Raw genomic sequence first — 15,262 nt, 5'->3', positions numbered from 1 at the left:
AGAATAAGTGTCTTCTGACAGAGGCTGTTCCCTTTAACACTGGGACACACTCTGATCACTGGGTGATACCTTCTTATTGAGAAACGTTCATAATTTCATGCACACTCTGTATTATTTCTAGTGTACAACAGGGAGTGTTATTCAGTGTTTTTCCCATCTCTCCTGAGCCCAGGTTGTTCTGAGTCTCCCAGACTGCTGAATTGAGAGAGCTGGTGTGATGGGAGAGTTGAGATTTCCCTCCATGGTGTGTGGGGCAGAGTGTTGGATGACCAATGGGACATGAACGATGCCAACATGTTGTGCAGGCAGCTCCAATGTGGAATTGCTGAGAAAGCTTATAACCCCCCTGCGTCTGAGTGAGGAACGGGCCCCGTGGGGCTGAGAAGGGTCCAGTGTGCAGGAAATGAGACTCATGTGACTCTCTGTGACAACTCCACGTCTGAGACAGCCCAAGGCAGGAATTGCTGAGGATGTCGGTGTCATTTGCTCAGGTGATTCATTTCCAAATCTCACAAACCTTTTCTGTTCAGTTGGAAAATACATATTAACAGCTGGGATCTATCCCTGCAGGGAGCAGCAGATCAGACTGGTGAATGGGGCAGGTCGCTGTGCTGGGAGAGTGGAGATTTATTACAACGGCAGCTGGGGGACAGTCTGTGATGATTTCTGGGATCTGTCAGACTCCAATATCATTTGCAAACAACTGGCATGTGGACACGCCATCAATGCAACTGTCTCTGCTCATTATGGGGAAGGATCCAGGCAGATCTGGCTGGATGATATGAACTGCTCTGGGAAGGAATCCGATCTCTGGGCGTGTCCTTTCAGAGGCTGGGGCCAGCACAACTGCTGTTCAGGTAAACCTGCAGCTTTGGGGCAAGTAATTCAGATCCTGGGTCTTTGTTGAAGCAGACGGGAGTGTCTGTCTCAGCAAGACAGAGTGCTGGAGTCCTGAGCTGGCATGGAAAGCAGGGGTAGAAGTAATCTGGGCACATCGGGTGGCAGCTCCCAGGGTTTTTTTTATCCAACCTGTCACACTCATAAATTGTTTGCCCTCTATAATACTGATAGAGAGATATGCACAGTTGTTTCTCCCCCTCCACCCCGGTATTAATACATACTCTGGGTTAATTAATAAGTAAAAAGTGATTTTATTAAATACAGAAAGTAGGATTTAAGTGGTTCCTAGTAGTAACAGACAGAACAAAGTGAATTACCAAGTAAAATAAAATCAAACACACAAATCTAAGCGTAATATAGTAATACAACTGAGTACAGATAAAATCTCACCCTGAGAGATGTTTCAATAAGTTTGTTTCACAAACTGGACACCTTCCTAGTCTGGGCACCATCTTTTTCCCTGGTACAGCCCTTGTTCCAGCTCAGGTGGTAGCTAGGGGATTATTCATGATGGCTCATCACTCTGTTCTCTTCCACCCATTTATATATCTTTTGCACAAGGCAGGAATCCTTTGTTCCACTGGGTTCCCACCAGGGGTGAGCTGCAGCGGGTTTGCACGGGTTCGCGGGAACCCGTTGTTAAATTTAGCAGCCATTTTAGAACCGCTTGTTAAGGGCTGCTAAATTTAACAAAAGTTCCCGCCCACTCCTCTCCTGCTCCGCCCCCTTCTCCTCCCCCTCCCCTGCTTCCCGCGAATCAGATGTTCGCGGGAAGCCTGAACAAGCAGCATGGAGGCAGCCAGCATGTAAGCTGGGGCACGGAGGCGGGGTGCGGCTGGCTCAGCAGCTCCCGGTCCCAGACCGCGGCTCCCTCCAGCCCAGCGCCAGCCCGGGGAGTCGGGTCGAGCGGCTGCCGCCAAGCGGCCGGGCCCCGGTGCCGGCCCGGGGAGTCGGGCCGAGCGGCTGCCGCCGAGCGGCCGGGGCCCCGGTGCCGGCCCGGCCCGGGGAGTCGGGCCGAGCGGCTGCCGCCGAGCGGGCGGGCCCCGGTGCCGGCCCGGCCCGGGGAGTCGGGCCGAGCGGCCGGGCCCCGGTGCCGGCCCGGCCCGGGGAGTCGGGCCGAGCGGCCGGGCCCCGGTGCCGGCCCGGCCCGGGGAGTCGGGCCGAGCGGCCGGGCCCCGGTGCCGGCCCGGCCCGGGGAGTCGGGCCGAGCGGCCGGGCCCCGGTGCCGGCCCGGCCCGGGGAGTCGGGCCGAGCGGCCGGGCCCCGGTGCCGGCCCGGCCCGGGGAGTCGGGCCGAGCGGCCGGGCCCCGGTGCCTTCCCGGCCCGGGGAGTCGGGCCGAGCGTCCGGGCCCCGGTGCCGGCCCGGCCCGGGGAGTCGGGCCGAGCGGCCGGGCCCCGGTGCCGGCCCGGCCCGGGAGTCGGGCCGAGCGGCGCCGGTCGTGGTCCTGGCAGAGTGGACCCGGTCCCCAGGCAGTGTGGTAAGGGGGCAGGGAGGGGGTGGGTTGTGGGGGGGTGGATAGGGGTCAGGGCAGTCAGAGGGCAGGGAACAGGGGGATTGAATGGGGGCAAGGGTCCCGGGGAGCAGTCAGGAAAGAGCAGGGTTGGATGAGGTGGTGGGGGCACTCAGGGACAGAGAGAAGGGGTAGTTGTATGGGGTAGGGGTTCTGGGGAGCCATTGAGAATGAGAGGAGGGGTTGGGTGGGGCGGCAAGGGGCAGTCAGGGGACAGGGAAGGGGGGGATGGGTCAGGGGTCTCGGAGTGTGTGTGTTAAGGAACATGAGGGGTTGGATGGGGCACGACCCCCCCCCCACGGAGGGGGGGGGGGAAGGAGGGAACCCGTTGTTAAAATTTTGGAGGGAGGAGGGAACCCGTTGTTAAAAATTTGGCAGCTCATCACTGGTTCCCACCCCTCCTTCTCAATGGAAAAGCACCAGGTTAAAAATGGATTCCATTTCAGGTGACATGATCACATGTCACTGTAAGACTTCATTACCCACTTGCCATCACACACACATACAGGAAGACTCGCAAGTAAAACAGAGCCATCTGCAGTCAATTGTCCTGGTTAATGGGAGTCATCAAGATTCCAAATCACCATTAATGGCCCACACATTGCATAATTACAATAGGTCCTCAGAGTTATATTTCATATTTCTAGTTTCAGATACAAGAGTGATACATTTATACAAGTAGGATGACCACACTCAATAGATTATAAGCTTTATATTGTTACCTTACAAGAGATCTTTTCCAAGAAGCATATTTCAGTTACTTTATATTCAAACTCATTAGCATATTTTCATAAAATTATATAGAATGCAATGTCACAGTAGAGGCCTACCTGTAGTTCCCCACCTTGTAAATCATGCTGTCTCTGTATATTTTCTTTGTGAGAGGTATACAACAGTCACTGAATAGATGGGGTTGAATATCTCTTTTTCTGCCTGTAATAGTTGTCTGGAGGGAGAAGAGCTACCGTGTTAGGCTCCAAAAAGATAAACCTGTACATAGCCATGCAGACAGATGCCAGTGTTAAGTACCGGAATGGATCTATACACAGTTTTATCTCGGTGAATTTACCAGGGCCTATAATGTATCTCCCAGCTCCGTCATTCTCATAATCTCTTTTCTGTATAGGATACAAGTCTGTCTCAAAATTTTGACATCCTTCTGACAGTAATATGCCAACTCTTTCTGCAAGTCAAACTTCTCATACCAGTGGTCAAGAAAACCAGTTGAGAAACTCTGCATTCTCCCTTGGCATTATGCTTTCCACACCATAGTGCTCCACACCGGGCATAGGTCCCACATGGTTTTGTTTTTCTAAAAAATTTAAAAAATGTGGAAAATGCCCTTTGCACCTTTCAAACCCTGTGAGAAGTTGCTAAGCTTCATGGACAAGAAGTTTAAAGAGTCTATAAAATGAATGCCCAGGGTCTTAACTTCCACAAACATTAGTTTACTACTCTGAGTGATCATTTCTATGCACGTCTTTTCCTTCAGTAACTGTCCAACAACGAAGTACACATCATAACCTTTGAAACTGTGTACTTGGAACATGTAGTCCCAGAACTCTTTGCCAATAAAGGTCTTTACAAAGGTAGAAAGACACTCACAGCCCTTAAATTCCCTGGATTTTTCCAGCTTTAGGGACATAGCAAAAATGTAATCCCGTCTCCTGCATGCATTCAAAATGATAAAAAATATATTTTCCAATGATTCAGCTTTCCAATGCTATCCATAAAACACAGGTGGCTGTCTACATCACTAGTGATCAAACCCCTGACACGGCTTACAATGCCCCCCTTTACAACTGTGCCGCTTGTCCATGTAAGAGTGACACTTATCACACAAAGTTTTAGACAGGCATTCAACAGGTTTTTTCGATGCACAGTCAACGTGTCTGTCTAAACACTCTTTGGACCAACAATACAGTCTACAGCTAGGACACCTCTCAGCTGCACGCCCATGCTGTCCAAGTACGTTACGCTCAAGCAGAAGTGGCAATGACACCTGTAAGAGTGGTCGTAGCTGTACACTGTGTGACAAAACTCAATACTTTTTTTGCACCAAACAACTTTTTCACATCCTGAACCCCATAGTAATGCTCATCATGCAACAGGATGAAAAAAGTCTTGGGGTATACTGGGACCCTCGTTTTAAAAAAGCCTCATCGGCTTTTCGCTACATAAAACACCACCTGTATGTTGACTCCTAAATGCTGTTCAAATGTCGCTACATCACTGAGCAGAGTTACTTGGGGATTCCTCTACGGGACCATCAGCGGCATCTTCTGTGTCAGAGGCTATGTGAGAGTCAGACTTTGAGAGGCCTCCGTGAGGGTCATCAGGAGTAAACGGGGACCCATCTAGAGAGCCTTCTGGGGAATTTTCTAAAGCAGACTCTGCGTGAGAGTCACCACCACCCCACAACTCAGATTCCGCCTCCCCATTTTCAGACAAGCCAGTCTGAGAGCCTCCAGTAGGGAGCATCTCTTTGGGTTTTTTCCCTCTCATTACAGCTTTAGACTTTTTAAAAATTTGTACAGCGACCCTGGCTTGGAACTTTTTAGTAGCCATCTGTTTATTCCCCAAGCACTGTCCCCCCTTTTGTTTACACCTTAGCTGATGTGTACCCTTGAGGGTGCCCCTTTTACCCAGGCCCCTTTCCACGAATAGTCAGGCCTGCTCAGAGCCACCCTTTGGAAAAATTGAAGTAGTTTTCAAAAAGTCACCCACAAGAGCTTATGTTTCCAGCCCTCCTTTCTTTTAGACTCCCCGAGGATACAGCGTCCATCTGTTTTCTGAATGAAGCACCCTACTTTTCCCAAATACGAGAATATGGGGCAGCTGTGATGAGCTTATGGTGTTGGGAGAATGGTTTATCAGTCCTTGTTTTTTTATTCACACCCTAGAGCGTGTGCTCCGGGTTTGTGACTATGGGCATTTTTGCTCACAATTTTCTCAGGGCTTGGTGTGGTGGTGGCTGCTGAGAAACTGGAGTTGTGTTTGCGTTGTTGGTTTTTACCAGAGTCTTTTGTTTTGTCCTTGGGTTTGACATATATGAGGTTTGGACTGCCCTGATGCTTCATCTGCACTCTTGTGCTGGTTTGCTTTGGCATTGTTAAAGGTCTTAACAGGACTGGTGCAAGGATGTTTCACGCCCTAGGCAAAACTTCCACCTTGCACCCTCCCCCATCCCCGAGCCCCCACCCTGAGTCACCCCCTCCTCCCTGCAGCAGATCCCCCCCTCCATCCTGAGGCGTCCCCCCCCCGCGGCAGCTCCCCATCCCCCCTCTGCCCCGAGGCACCCTCCCGTGCCCCAGCTCACCCCTGCTCTGCCTCCACCCCGAGCACGCCGTTGCTGCTTCACTTCTCCCACCTCCCAGGCTTGTGGTGCCTAAGCTGATTGGCACTGCAAGCCTGGAAGGCAGGAGAAGTGAAGCAGCCATGGCATGCTCGGGGAAGAGGTGGAGCAGGGGTGAGCTGGGGCGGGGAGTTCCCCTGCGTGCCACCCCCCCCCCGACCTTACTTGCTGCAGGCAGACCTCCCCTCGCCCCCCTGCCCCAGCTCCCTCTGCCTAAATGCTGGTGGCGACCAGGTCGGCCAAAGATCCAGCTGCTGCGGTCACTGCCGAAGAAAATGCCACCCCCCAAATCCTAATGACCTAGGCCACCGTTTAGGTCACCTAATAGGTTGTACCAGCCCTGGGTCTCAAAGCAGATTCCTGGTTCTTTGGCACTTCTGGTTTAGGTGTGCCTGTAGCTCCGACTGCAGCATTTTCAGGAGAGCTTCACGTGCCTAATGAGGGGAGGGAGGGGAAACATTTTACAAAACTTAAGGTTACCATTTTTCTCACACACACACCTTTGTATTTACTTAAAATACACAACCTCATAAAACAACCAAACCAATAAGCAAAATATATTTACTGGGCTTCATCCATCCATCAGTCACTGATGCCGGTGAATTTTCCTTTTCTATTGTCTCTTTCCTTTTTCTTTTGAGCTTGTTTTTCCTCTGGTCTAAGGAACTCTCATGTTTTGACCATACTGTGGAGCAGACCACATTATCATCATAAAACATCTGAAACTGTCTTGTAAACTTAAAAAATAAAATACTCATTAGGGTGTTTTTCTATTTTAAAAAAGTCATAGATTTAAAACAAAATAATCCATTTCTGGCTGTACAACAAACACAGGTTTTGAGTTTATTTCTACCACATTAAAAAAAACCCCACAAACATTTTTTTTTAAAAATACATCTCATTTTGCAGAATTTAAAACCAAACTGCTTTAAAAACAACTTTTAAAATCTATTTTAAAAACACATTTTGCACGGAAACCCATTAGTTTGAAACACACCAAACCAATAGTTTTCAGCTATATACTTTTGTAAAAAAACAACCTATGTTTTGCACAAACTCAGACACACATACACACACACCAGCAGTTTAAAACACCAAACAATTTACAACAAAATGCTTTTTAAAAAAACCTACACTTATCTCTAGCTTAGGCCCATGAATCACTAACAATTTAAACATTAAAGCCAACTCTTTTAAGAAGACAAACAACTTTTAAAAACCATTTTGCACAGAAAAACACTCTGTTAGTTTGAAACTCACCGTACCATCAGTTTGTAGCCAGAAAACCCCAGCAGTTTAAAACCAACACTTTGCAACAAAATACTTTTCAATAAACCCACATGCATTTAAAAGCCAATTGTAGAAAGTTACCTTCTACCACAGGATAAAGGGTTGCTGGCACATGGCTGTTCTATTTCCCTCTGTGCGTTTGGGCCTTTGGGTTAAAGAACAAGCAAAAATTTTAGTTAGTATTATTCCCTAAATGCATCAAACCCCTATACAATCTGTGTACTACCTGAAGTTTTTAAATTTAACAGTATTAAGCACAACTATAGTTAAAAACCAAAAACCTTTTTTACCACCTTGATCTGGTGGTGAAATGCAGCTTAAATTTATTGGTTCCATGCTAAACAGATCACCCTGCAATGAAGAGAGGTACCATTATTTAGTAAGGACAGCATAGCCAAAGAGTGACATTATATAATACATATTTTCAGACTTAAAATCAGGGAGCATATCTCCTCTTGCATTCCAGCAGCAATTCAATTCAAGATAGTTTCTCCTGAAAGGGGACAGTCTTCAAAAAGCTGAGGTTTTAATATCATCCTAATTCTTTGTTTCAAACAGACTTCAAAAGTCTGTAGTTAGCAGGTTGATTCAATCACCACAACTCTGAATTAATAGATACTTAAGGACTTTAGGTACCTCTCCCCTAACATTGCCTTTTATGAGCTGGGATGGGGGAATTAAGTTGTCTGGGCTGCTTTTGGCTATTTTGTTTTTCTTTTAGTTAAAATACATTTTCCTGTTTCAATGAAAAACCAGTAAATCACCATATACAACCATCCTTAATGTTCCTGTACCCCATTCCCAAGTGGAGGCCCCTTGCAGATATAAATGAATGTCTTGGGGCATGTTTGTTTGTTTTTTAAACATGTTTCTTTCATGCTTAAAGTTTGGAGGTTGTTTTTGAAATAAAATGGGTATGTCACAACCATAGTAAGCACCCTACGAATACCCAGAGCTTTTAAATTTTTGATGGTCTTTAGAGAAATGCTTGTTCTAAAATATGATGGAGGTTTATGAACCCTTGAAACATTTCAGTTTTGGGTTAGACATTTGTTTATTTTTGAAAATATAATATTTTAATGACTGAGTTGCTAGAAAAAATGACCCATAGTGTTCAACCAACTCCTGGGGTTCTATTTAAACTGTTATATATAATTGGAGATATACCTATCTCCTAGAGCTGGAAGGAAAGGTCATTGAGTCCAGCCCCCTGCCTTCACTAGCAGAACCAAGCACTAATTTTTGCCACAGATCACTAACTGACCCCCTTAAGAATTGGGCTCACAACGCTAGGTTTAACAGGCTAATACTCAAACCACTGAGCTATCCCTCCCCCTGTTCAATAGCAACTGAGAACTCCTGAGGTTTTATTTTATTTCATATTAATGAGAGCTCACCATCCTCACCCACCCACCCCTCTTACTGTGGGTGTACACCCGTCACATTTAATTACTAATCACAGATACAATTAACCCTGATGGCAACAAGGGTGGGTAATCTCAGTCGCCCTGGCTATTCAGTGGGGGTGTGGTAAAAACCATTCAGTTCAACATGGTGCATCAGCTCTATTGTACTCAAACACATGTCTGAACCATCCCTGTTTTTTTTTTTTCAATTGTAAACACATTTTTAAGTTTTTTTCCCCCTCACAAGATTCTACAAGATACATTTCATCTTTTTGCTGTAAATGGGTCTCTTTTACAAAAAGACACTAGAGCTAGGTTCTTACAAACTATTTTTTTTATTTAAAATAAGTACAGCTCCTTGAAAACAAACCAAGATGCTCCATTAAAACTTTTAGCTCACTTAAGAGCCACAGAGACCTTCTAACAGAAAAACAGATAGTCACAAAGCCCTTTTCAATACATTTTTTTTATTTACAGCTACCAAGTTTTATATTGCATGTTTGTCCCTTCATCATCCTCTAACTTAATCCTTTTAGATTTCTTACAAATAGTCTTTTTCTTAAGCAGGGGTCGATAACTTTTTGTGTGGACCAGATGGTCAATATAACGCTGTAAGCAGCATTTTCCGGTTTGGTCATTTTCTTTAAAACATGGTCAGGGTCTTCACTGAATTGCACAGCATTTATCAAGGTCACTCCTTGCACTAAATGTTCTTGAGTTAAGCACAGAAATTGCATAGCATCACCTATGGCAAAAGCAATGTTTAATAAGCTTTGCAAACACAGCTCAGCACACAGGCCCTGGAGCTTGCAGTTTATACCCGTGGAAGTCCAAGTTACACAGTCATCATGTTACACGGTTACATGGTGCATCTATGACACAGCCCTCACAAGCTTTGAAAAGCTTTTCCTAGGACAGTGATTAAGGACAGCATAAACAGCAATAAGCAATAGTCCACATTACACTCACAACGTGGCACTGGCTCAGTTAGTTCCATGCCAAGCCTCCTTTTAAACTCCTCATAGCCGTCATCCTCGGAGTCCTCTTCAAAAATTTGTATTGGTATTGAGCAAAAACAAGGTGGGCCCAGTTCGTCTTCGCTGTTTGATGCAACATTGTCCAGGGCCTCCGGGTCCTCTAGAAAGGCATCGTCGAGCTGTCGAGAGATTTTCAGAAAAGAAGCAAATGTAAATTCCAACTGTTTGTTTTTACATTTACAAAACCCCAGTTCCTCACCTCATTACACACACACACACCCCCTCTAACATTACTTCTAAATTGTTCATTTACTTGAGCAACGTCTTTTCTGCTCACCTTGTCCATCAGTGACTCCCCCGAGCAGCGTTCGCCTTCCTCCTCCACAGGGGTGGACAACGAGAGGCCATCACACTCATTGGGGTGTCTCACAAGCAGTTGGGTTTGGGGGTTGGGCATAGCCATCAATAGCTGGGCCAAAGGACTCCCCTCGGCCGCTCCATCCTCCTCCTCGGAACTGTTGATGATGTAGCACTTTCTCCAGGGATGGTCGAAGGCCCTCGGGGCTAAAACAAAGTTTGAAGTTTTCACAGGGGTGGTGAAGGAGTCCATGTTTCCTCTCAGCATCTCCACAGTTCTAAAACATGCATTCTTGGGAAGAAATGGATTCTTCTCCCTGGAGCTGGGACTTATGGGGTAGTGGTGCTGTACTCTGATTGGCAGAGGGTGGTGGGAGGAGTTCTTAGAGGAGTCACATGACCCTCTTCTGGGTGGTTCATCCAGCCCCAGAACCTGCCCTATTTTAGTCAAATCTGTTCTAGGGGCAGTCCTCTGCGGCCAAAACCCATCCCAATTGGTAGAGGGCATTGGGGGAAGTTCTTAGAGGGGTCACACGGACCACTTGCGGACAGGTCACCCCGCCCCAGAACTCCCCCAGTTGGTCAAATATCCTCTTGGGAGTGGGTCCCAGCAGCTGAAACCCCTCCTGATTGGTAAAGGACAGTGGGAGGAGTTCTAAGAGGGGTCACATGACCCACTTCTGGACAGGTCACCCCACCCCAGAATTCCCCGTTTGGTCAAATTGCCTCTCAGGGTGGTCCTAAGGGGGCAAAACCTATCCTGATTGGTACAGGGATGTGGGAGGAGTTCTTAGAGGGGTCATATGACACACCTTGCTTCCAGTTATGTGTCTGGCTTGATCCCAGAAGTAATACCCCCAGGGGCAGGACTTCCTGTGACAGGTGGACCGGGGTCAAGGGGCGGGGCTAACTTTTGATTGACAGTAGGGCCCTTACTCTATTTTGGTGCAATTTCCTGTTTTGTCATTACAGTTTGTTTAAGTAGTGGGAGGGCAGAATGAGGGGGAATGGCAGTATTGGGGTGGGGGAATTTGGCAAAAATAAGGAGAGGGAAGGAAGGAGAAGAGGCACAGCCACACCTCCTCCCCTGCCAAGCTAGTCACTCACTGTCAAGTGTTTTTCCAAAATCACAACAGAGCAGAGTCTCAAGGAGGGATTCAAAGGAGGATCAGGTGTTGGTTGCATAGAATTTCTCAGGGATTTTTCTCCATACAGAAAAGGCAGCATGGGAGAAAATGCAAAGGTAAAGAGTTAAAGACATTCCCCTTAATCCAAGTACTTGTAACAGTTCTCTTGAGGAAGAGCAGGAGGTAGGTGTGGTGTCAGCCAGTCATTGTTCTGAGCTATATGCCCCTTGCCTTGTGCCTGTTCCTTGAATTGTCCGTGTCCCATGAATCAAGTAAACTTGTTTCCAAGCCCTCCTCCTGCTGACAGCACTGATGGGCATGGTGTGTGCAGGACATCCTGCTACTGCAAGAAAGGGTCATGGCCTACTCAGGAAGCCCTAAGCTCTGCCTCTACCACTAAGAATCATAGTCAGGAAACCCCAAGGCCAGGATTAAATTAACATTAAGCACTTACTGATACAGAGTCTGGATCCGGGGCCCCAGAAGGGGCGGGGCCTTGGGTGGCAGGGACAGGGCTGGAGTTCAGCGTCCCCCAGACAGCCCATCTGCACTGCCTGCCCTGCGCCGCCCGGGGATCCTGTGGTGATTTAAATTTTAAATTGCCAGCCCCAGGGCAGATGCCCCTTCCCCCCTCCACCCCGCCATGTTGGCGGCCTAGGGGGTTAGGGGGAAAGAGGCACTGATGTTAAAGCGCTGCCGTGGCTGCATACGGGCTGGTACCGGTAGCCGCTTTTTAAGAGTACGTCGTACCGGCCCACTTTCACCCGTGACCCAAGTTCTATTAGTAGAAGAACTGTCAATATTTCAGATGCTGCTGAGTAATTCTTCTTCTATAAAGCTGACCTGAGTGACACAACCTGAGTCTAGTTATTTGTCCTTGTCTACAGTTGAGCATGTCCTATACTGGGAAGTGGTCTTGTAATGATCACCTTTGGCAGAAGGGATTTCATTCCTAGTGTATAAAATAACCAGCCTCTAATGTCTCCCAATTCATGTTTAATATGATATAGACTCTATCGGGGCAAGAAACAGCACAGATACAGTTTGTACAGAACTTTTCCTTCCAGCTCCAGAGATTGGGGGTTATCCAATGATCTGAGGCTGTGGTAAACCTGACGTCAGGAAGGGGCTCATCACTCATATATGGTGATGTTTGTTGCTTTTGAGTTTTATTGGATGTTTTAGTTGCATAAAGTCACAGATAAAACCACAGATAATAACTAAAAAGGCAGGTGGGTTTGCTATTGGTTCCTTCACGCAGCTGATGCCAGCCTCTGAAACTATATATTTCCCTTCCACTTCTTTGTTATCACTTGTCAGACACAGAGGAGCCCTGGCAGGTGCTTAGGTGCAGCCAGTGCAGTGAGATAGAGGGGACATTGCAAGTCAGGCTGGCAATGAAGGGACAACTCTCCATTTTGGTGCTGTGGCTCCTTCTCCTCACAGTTCAGGACGTAGCAGGTAAGTCTCCTCTGTGTTTCACCAGGGGAGCTGGGTTAACTGAAACTAGAGTGGTAACTTTTAAAGTCAGCTTTTTAACACCAGAGGTTGTGACTTTTCCTTTCGGGATTGGACCTTACCACTGTTATTGAGGCTTTTGTTACCTGGAGATTGGACTGTTCCAATGACCCTAATGTGGGGCTGCACCTTAGAACCATTCAGAGTACGAAGCTGGTGCAACTGGCAGTGACTCACTGATCAGCACATCGCTGGGAGCATGTTACAGCCGTGCTCCAGGATCTGCACTGGCTGCCCAGCTCTGGGTTGAGATTAAGGTGTCGGTTAGGATTTATAAAGTCCTTAATGGCCTGGGACCGGCCTCCCTGAGGGATCACCTTTCTCCCCATGTCGTACTGCCACCGCTATGGTTAGCAGGGGCACCTGAGCTGGTTCCCCTTCTTATAAAGGAGAGGGGTGGCTGACAGGATGTTCTCTGTGAGGCCTCCAGGACTCTGAAACTTGCTCAAATTTGGTGAACTTTCGGGCACACTGCAAAAGACACTTGTTTGGGGGTAGGAAGGACCCAGGCCAAACGTCACATAATGAGAAATGGGTGGGAAGGAGTTTCTGTAGGTGCCTGGCTGGCTGAGTTCCTGTTGAAATGGTCACTTCATGCTGCAGGGATTTGAGTGTGTTATCAATGCTGTCCGGGTGCCAACAGTCTTGGCTGGGCATCGCTTTAGTATTTTAAATCCCAATAAATACATCAATAATTTCGGATCCAACAGAAATGTCTGTTTGGTCCTTAATCCAACAACTCCAATGGCCAAGTCTTGGCTCCTTACTCCCCTATTCACTCACCGAAGCCAGTAAAAGTTTTGTCATTTTGAATTGAGCAGTATTTATCCAAATAAACCCAGAATAGATTCTTCCCAGAGAAAGGGTGTGTGCATGTGTTGGGGTGCAGTTTGCAATGCCTTGTGCCCATAGGGGTACTGGAAGCTCTGCCAGCAGGAAGATTTATCCTGCAGGATCCCTGTCTCCCTCCCCCAGGGTTTCTGCTGGAGCAGAGAAGCTTTGAATCCTAGATGGAGACTAGAGAAGCCCGACCAGCACAAGCTGCATGGCAGACGTTCTGTATCAGGGCCTCTCAGGGACACATTGGTTTCATTCCCTCAAGGCCACCCCTGCCCAGTTTCAGGGCTGCTCTCATTCCTCCAGCACAGAGGGGCTGCAGGCCCCTTGCCATGCAGTGTCCAAGCTCAAGGCAGACTCAACAGCAATGGGGCGGGTTGGGAGGGGAAGGCAGACCATTGGGTACATCAGAATGTGCTGGTGCATTTTAGGACATGAATCTGGCCCAGAGACTCCAAAATTGATTAGCAATAGGATTAAAATCATATGTGGGACCCAGATATGATTAAAATAATACAGTGACTGGAACCTGTTGGGCTGGTGTTAACAGCATGAGAGTGATCCATGTGACTGGCAGCGCAATGAACTGCTGAGCTGTAGCTGGTTCATGGGACCCCGATGTGCTGCTAGCCTGAAGTTGATAATCAGAAATGTCAGTCTAAATTATTGTCTTAGAGGAAAACCTGCCCTAATGTTTATTTCACAGACAGCTCAGTAACTGTGTGGTGATTAGGGGCCTGATTCCCAGAAAATCCTGAGCAAACCAAACTGTCTAGCAGGTTACTTTGAATTTATATTTCAGATTCCCAAGAAGTTCAGATATAATGTGCTGGGATTAGAGCCCATGACACAGCTGTGCATGACCTAAAAGCAGAGAATTCTGTGGTGATTTCTGGTGATCAGGCTGAAATTGCAGGGGATGGACAATTATTACCATGTGAAGGATAAATTACTGCACGATTGTGGGATGGTGTCATATAGTGATGCCAAGCACATGTTCAGCTCAGTGAATTTTTGTTGGATTTATGAGCAAATGTTTATCATCCCCTGAATATTTCTTATTTTCTATGAGAAATTTGACTGCTTCACATGATGCAGACACAGTGACGTGGGGGAGCATAAAATACTCTCCAGTTACTTGTGGGATAGCGTCATATAGTGATGCCAAGCACATGCTTAGCTCAATGTATTTTTGTTGGATTGATGAGGAAATGTGCATCATCCCTTTGATAGTTTTTATTTTCTATGGGAAATCTGAGTTTGCTTCACATGTCACAGACACAGTGACACGGGGGAGTTTACAATATAGGGAATATCACCATGTAGCTACTTTTCCCAGTATATGATAGGTGCAGTATGTAAATGTGATTGATAGCTGAAAGGTGCTGATGGCTGCCATTGGGGAGTCTTCAATCCTAAGACAATCACAGACCTCATGAAAGCCAATGGCAGGGTGAGCACTCTCTTTTAGGCTCAACAGATGGAGCAATCAAAATCCTTTATGGAGTAAAAACAGCTGCAGACAGTGGGGGCTACTGCCAAAGGCACTGGGCACATGGGCAGTGCAGAGCTAAGCCAGGGGTTTCCACTGTTGCCAATGCAGGGGCCAGGATACTGGCATCAGACTGTGTCTGTTGGAGGGAGAAGCCAGTAGAAGGAGTTGTAACTGGGATCCCGGAAGCAGAAAAGAAACAAAGCCAGTTGGAGCTCGCTGGAGGGGCAGGCTGGGGATTTCTGAGCAAGGAAACTGTCGGCTGTTCTTAGTTTTTACTGTGTGCAGGGAAACAGAAGTGTGTGTGCACTGAGCTAGAGCAAAAAGAACAGGAGTACTTGTGGCACCTTAGAGACTAACAAATTTATCTGAGCATAAGCTTTCATGGGCTACAGCCCACTTCATTGGATGCATAGAATGGAACACACAGACAGAAGATATTTATACATACAGAGAACATGAAAAGGTGGAAGTAGCCATACCAACTGTAAG

At 47.2% G+C, this 15,262-nt stretch overlaps 1 protein-coding gene across 1 annotated transcript in view; it reads left to right on the top strand.

Moving 5' to 3' along the window:
• Nucleotides 1–279: 279 nt before the first annotated feature.
• LOC123347552 (antigen WC1.1-like) overlaps nucleotides 280–15,262 on the top strand; it is an 838,191-nt gene continuing 823,208 nt past the window's right edge. The window contains exons 1-3 of the mRNA XM_044984910.1: nucleotides 280–356; nucleotides 571–865; nucleotides 1,462–1,497. Coding sequence (XP_044840845.1) covers nucleotides 280–356; nucleotides 571–865; nucleotides 1,462–1,497 — 408 coding nt within the window. The remainder of the gene's footprint in view (nucleotides 357–570; nucleotides 866–1,461; nucleotides 1,498–15,262) is intronic.

The sequence above is a fragment of the Mauremys mutica genome, chromosome 1, assembly GCF_020497125.1.
Source record: "Mauremys mutica isolate MM-2020 ecotype Southern chromosome 1, ASM2049712v1, whole genome shotgun sequence".
In the NCBI taxonomy this organism is placed as follows: Eukaryota; Metazoa; Chordata; order Testudines; family Geoemydidae; genus Mauremys; species Mauremys mutica.
This window is presented reverse-complemented; position numbering and strand designations above follow the sequence as displayed.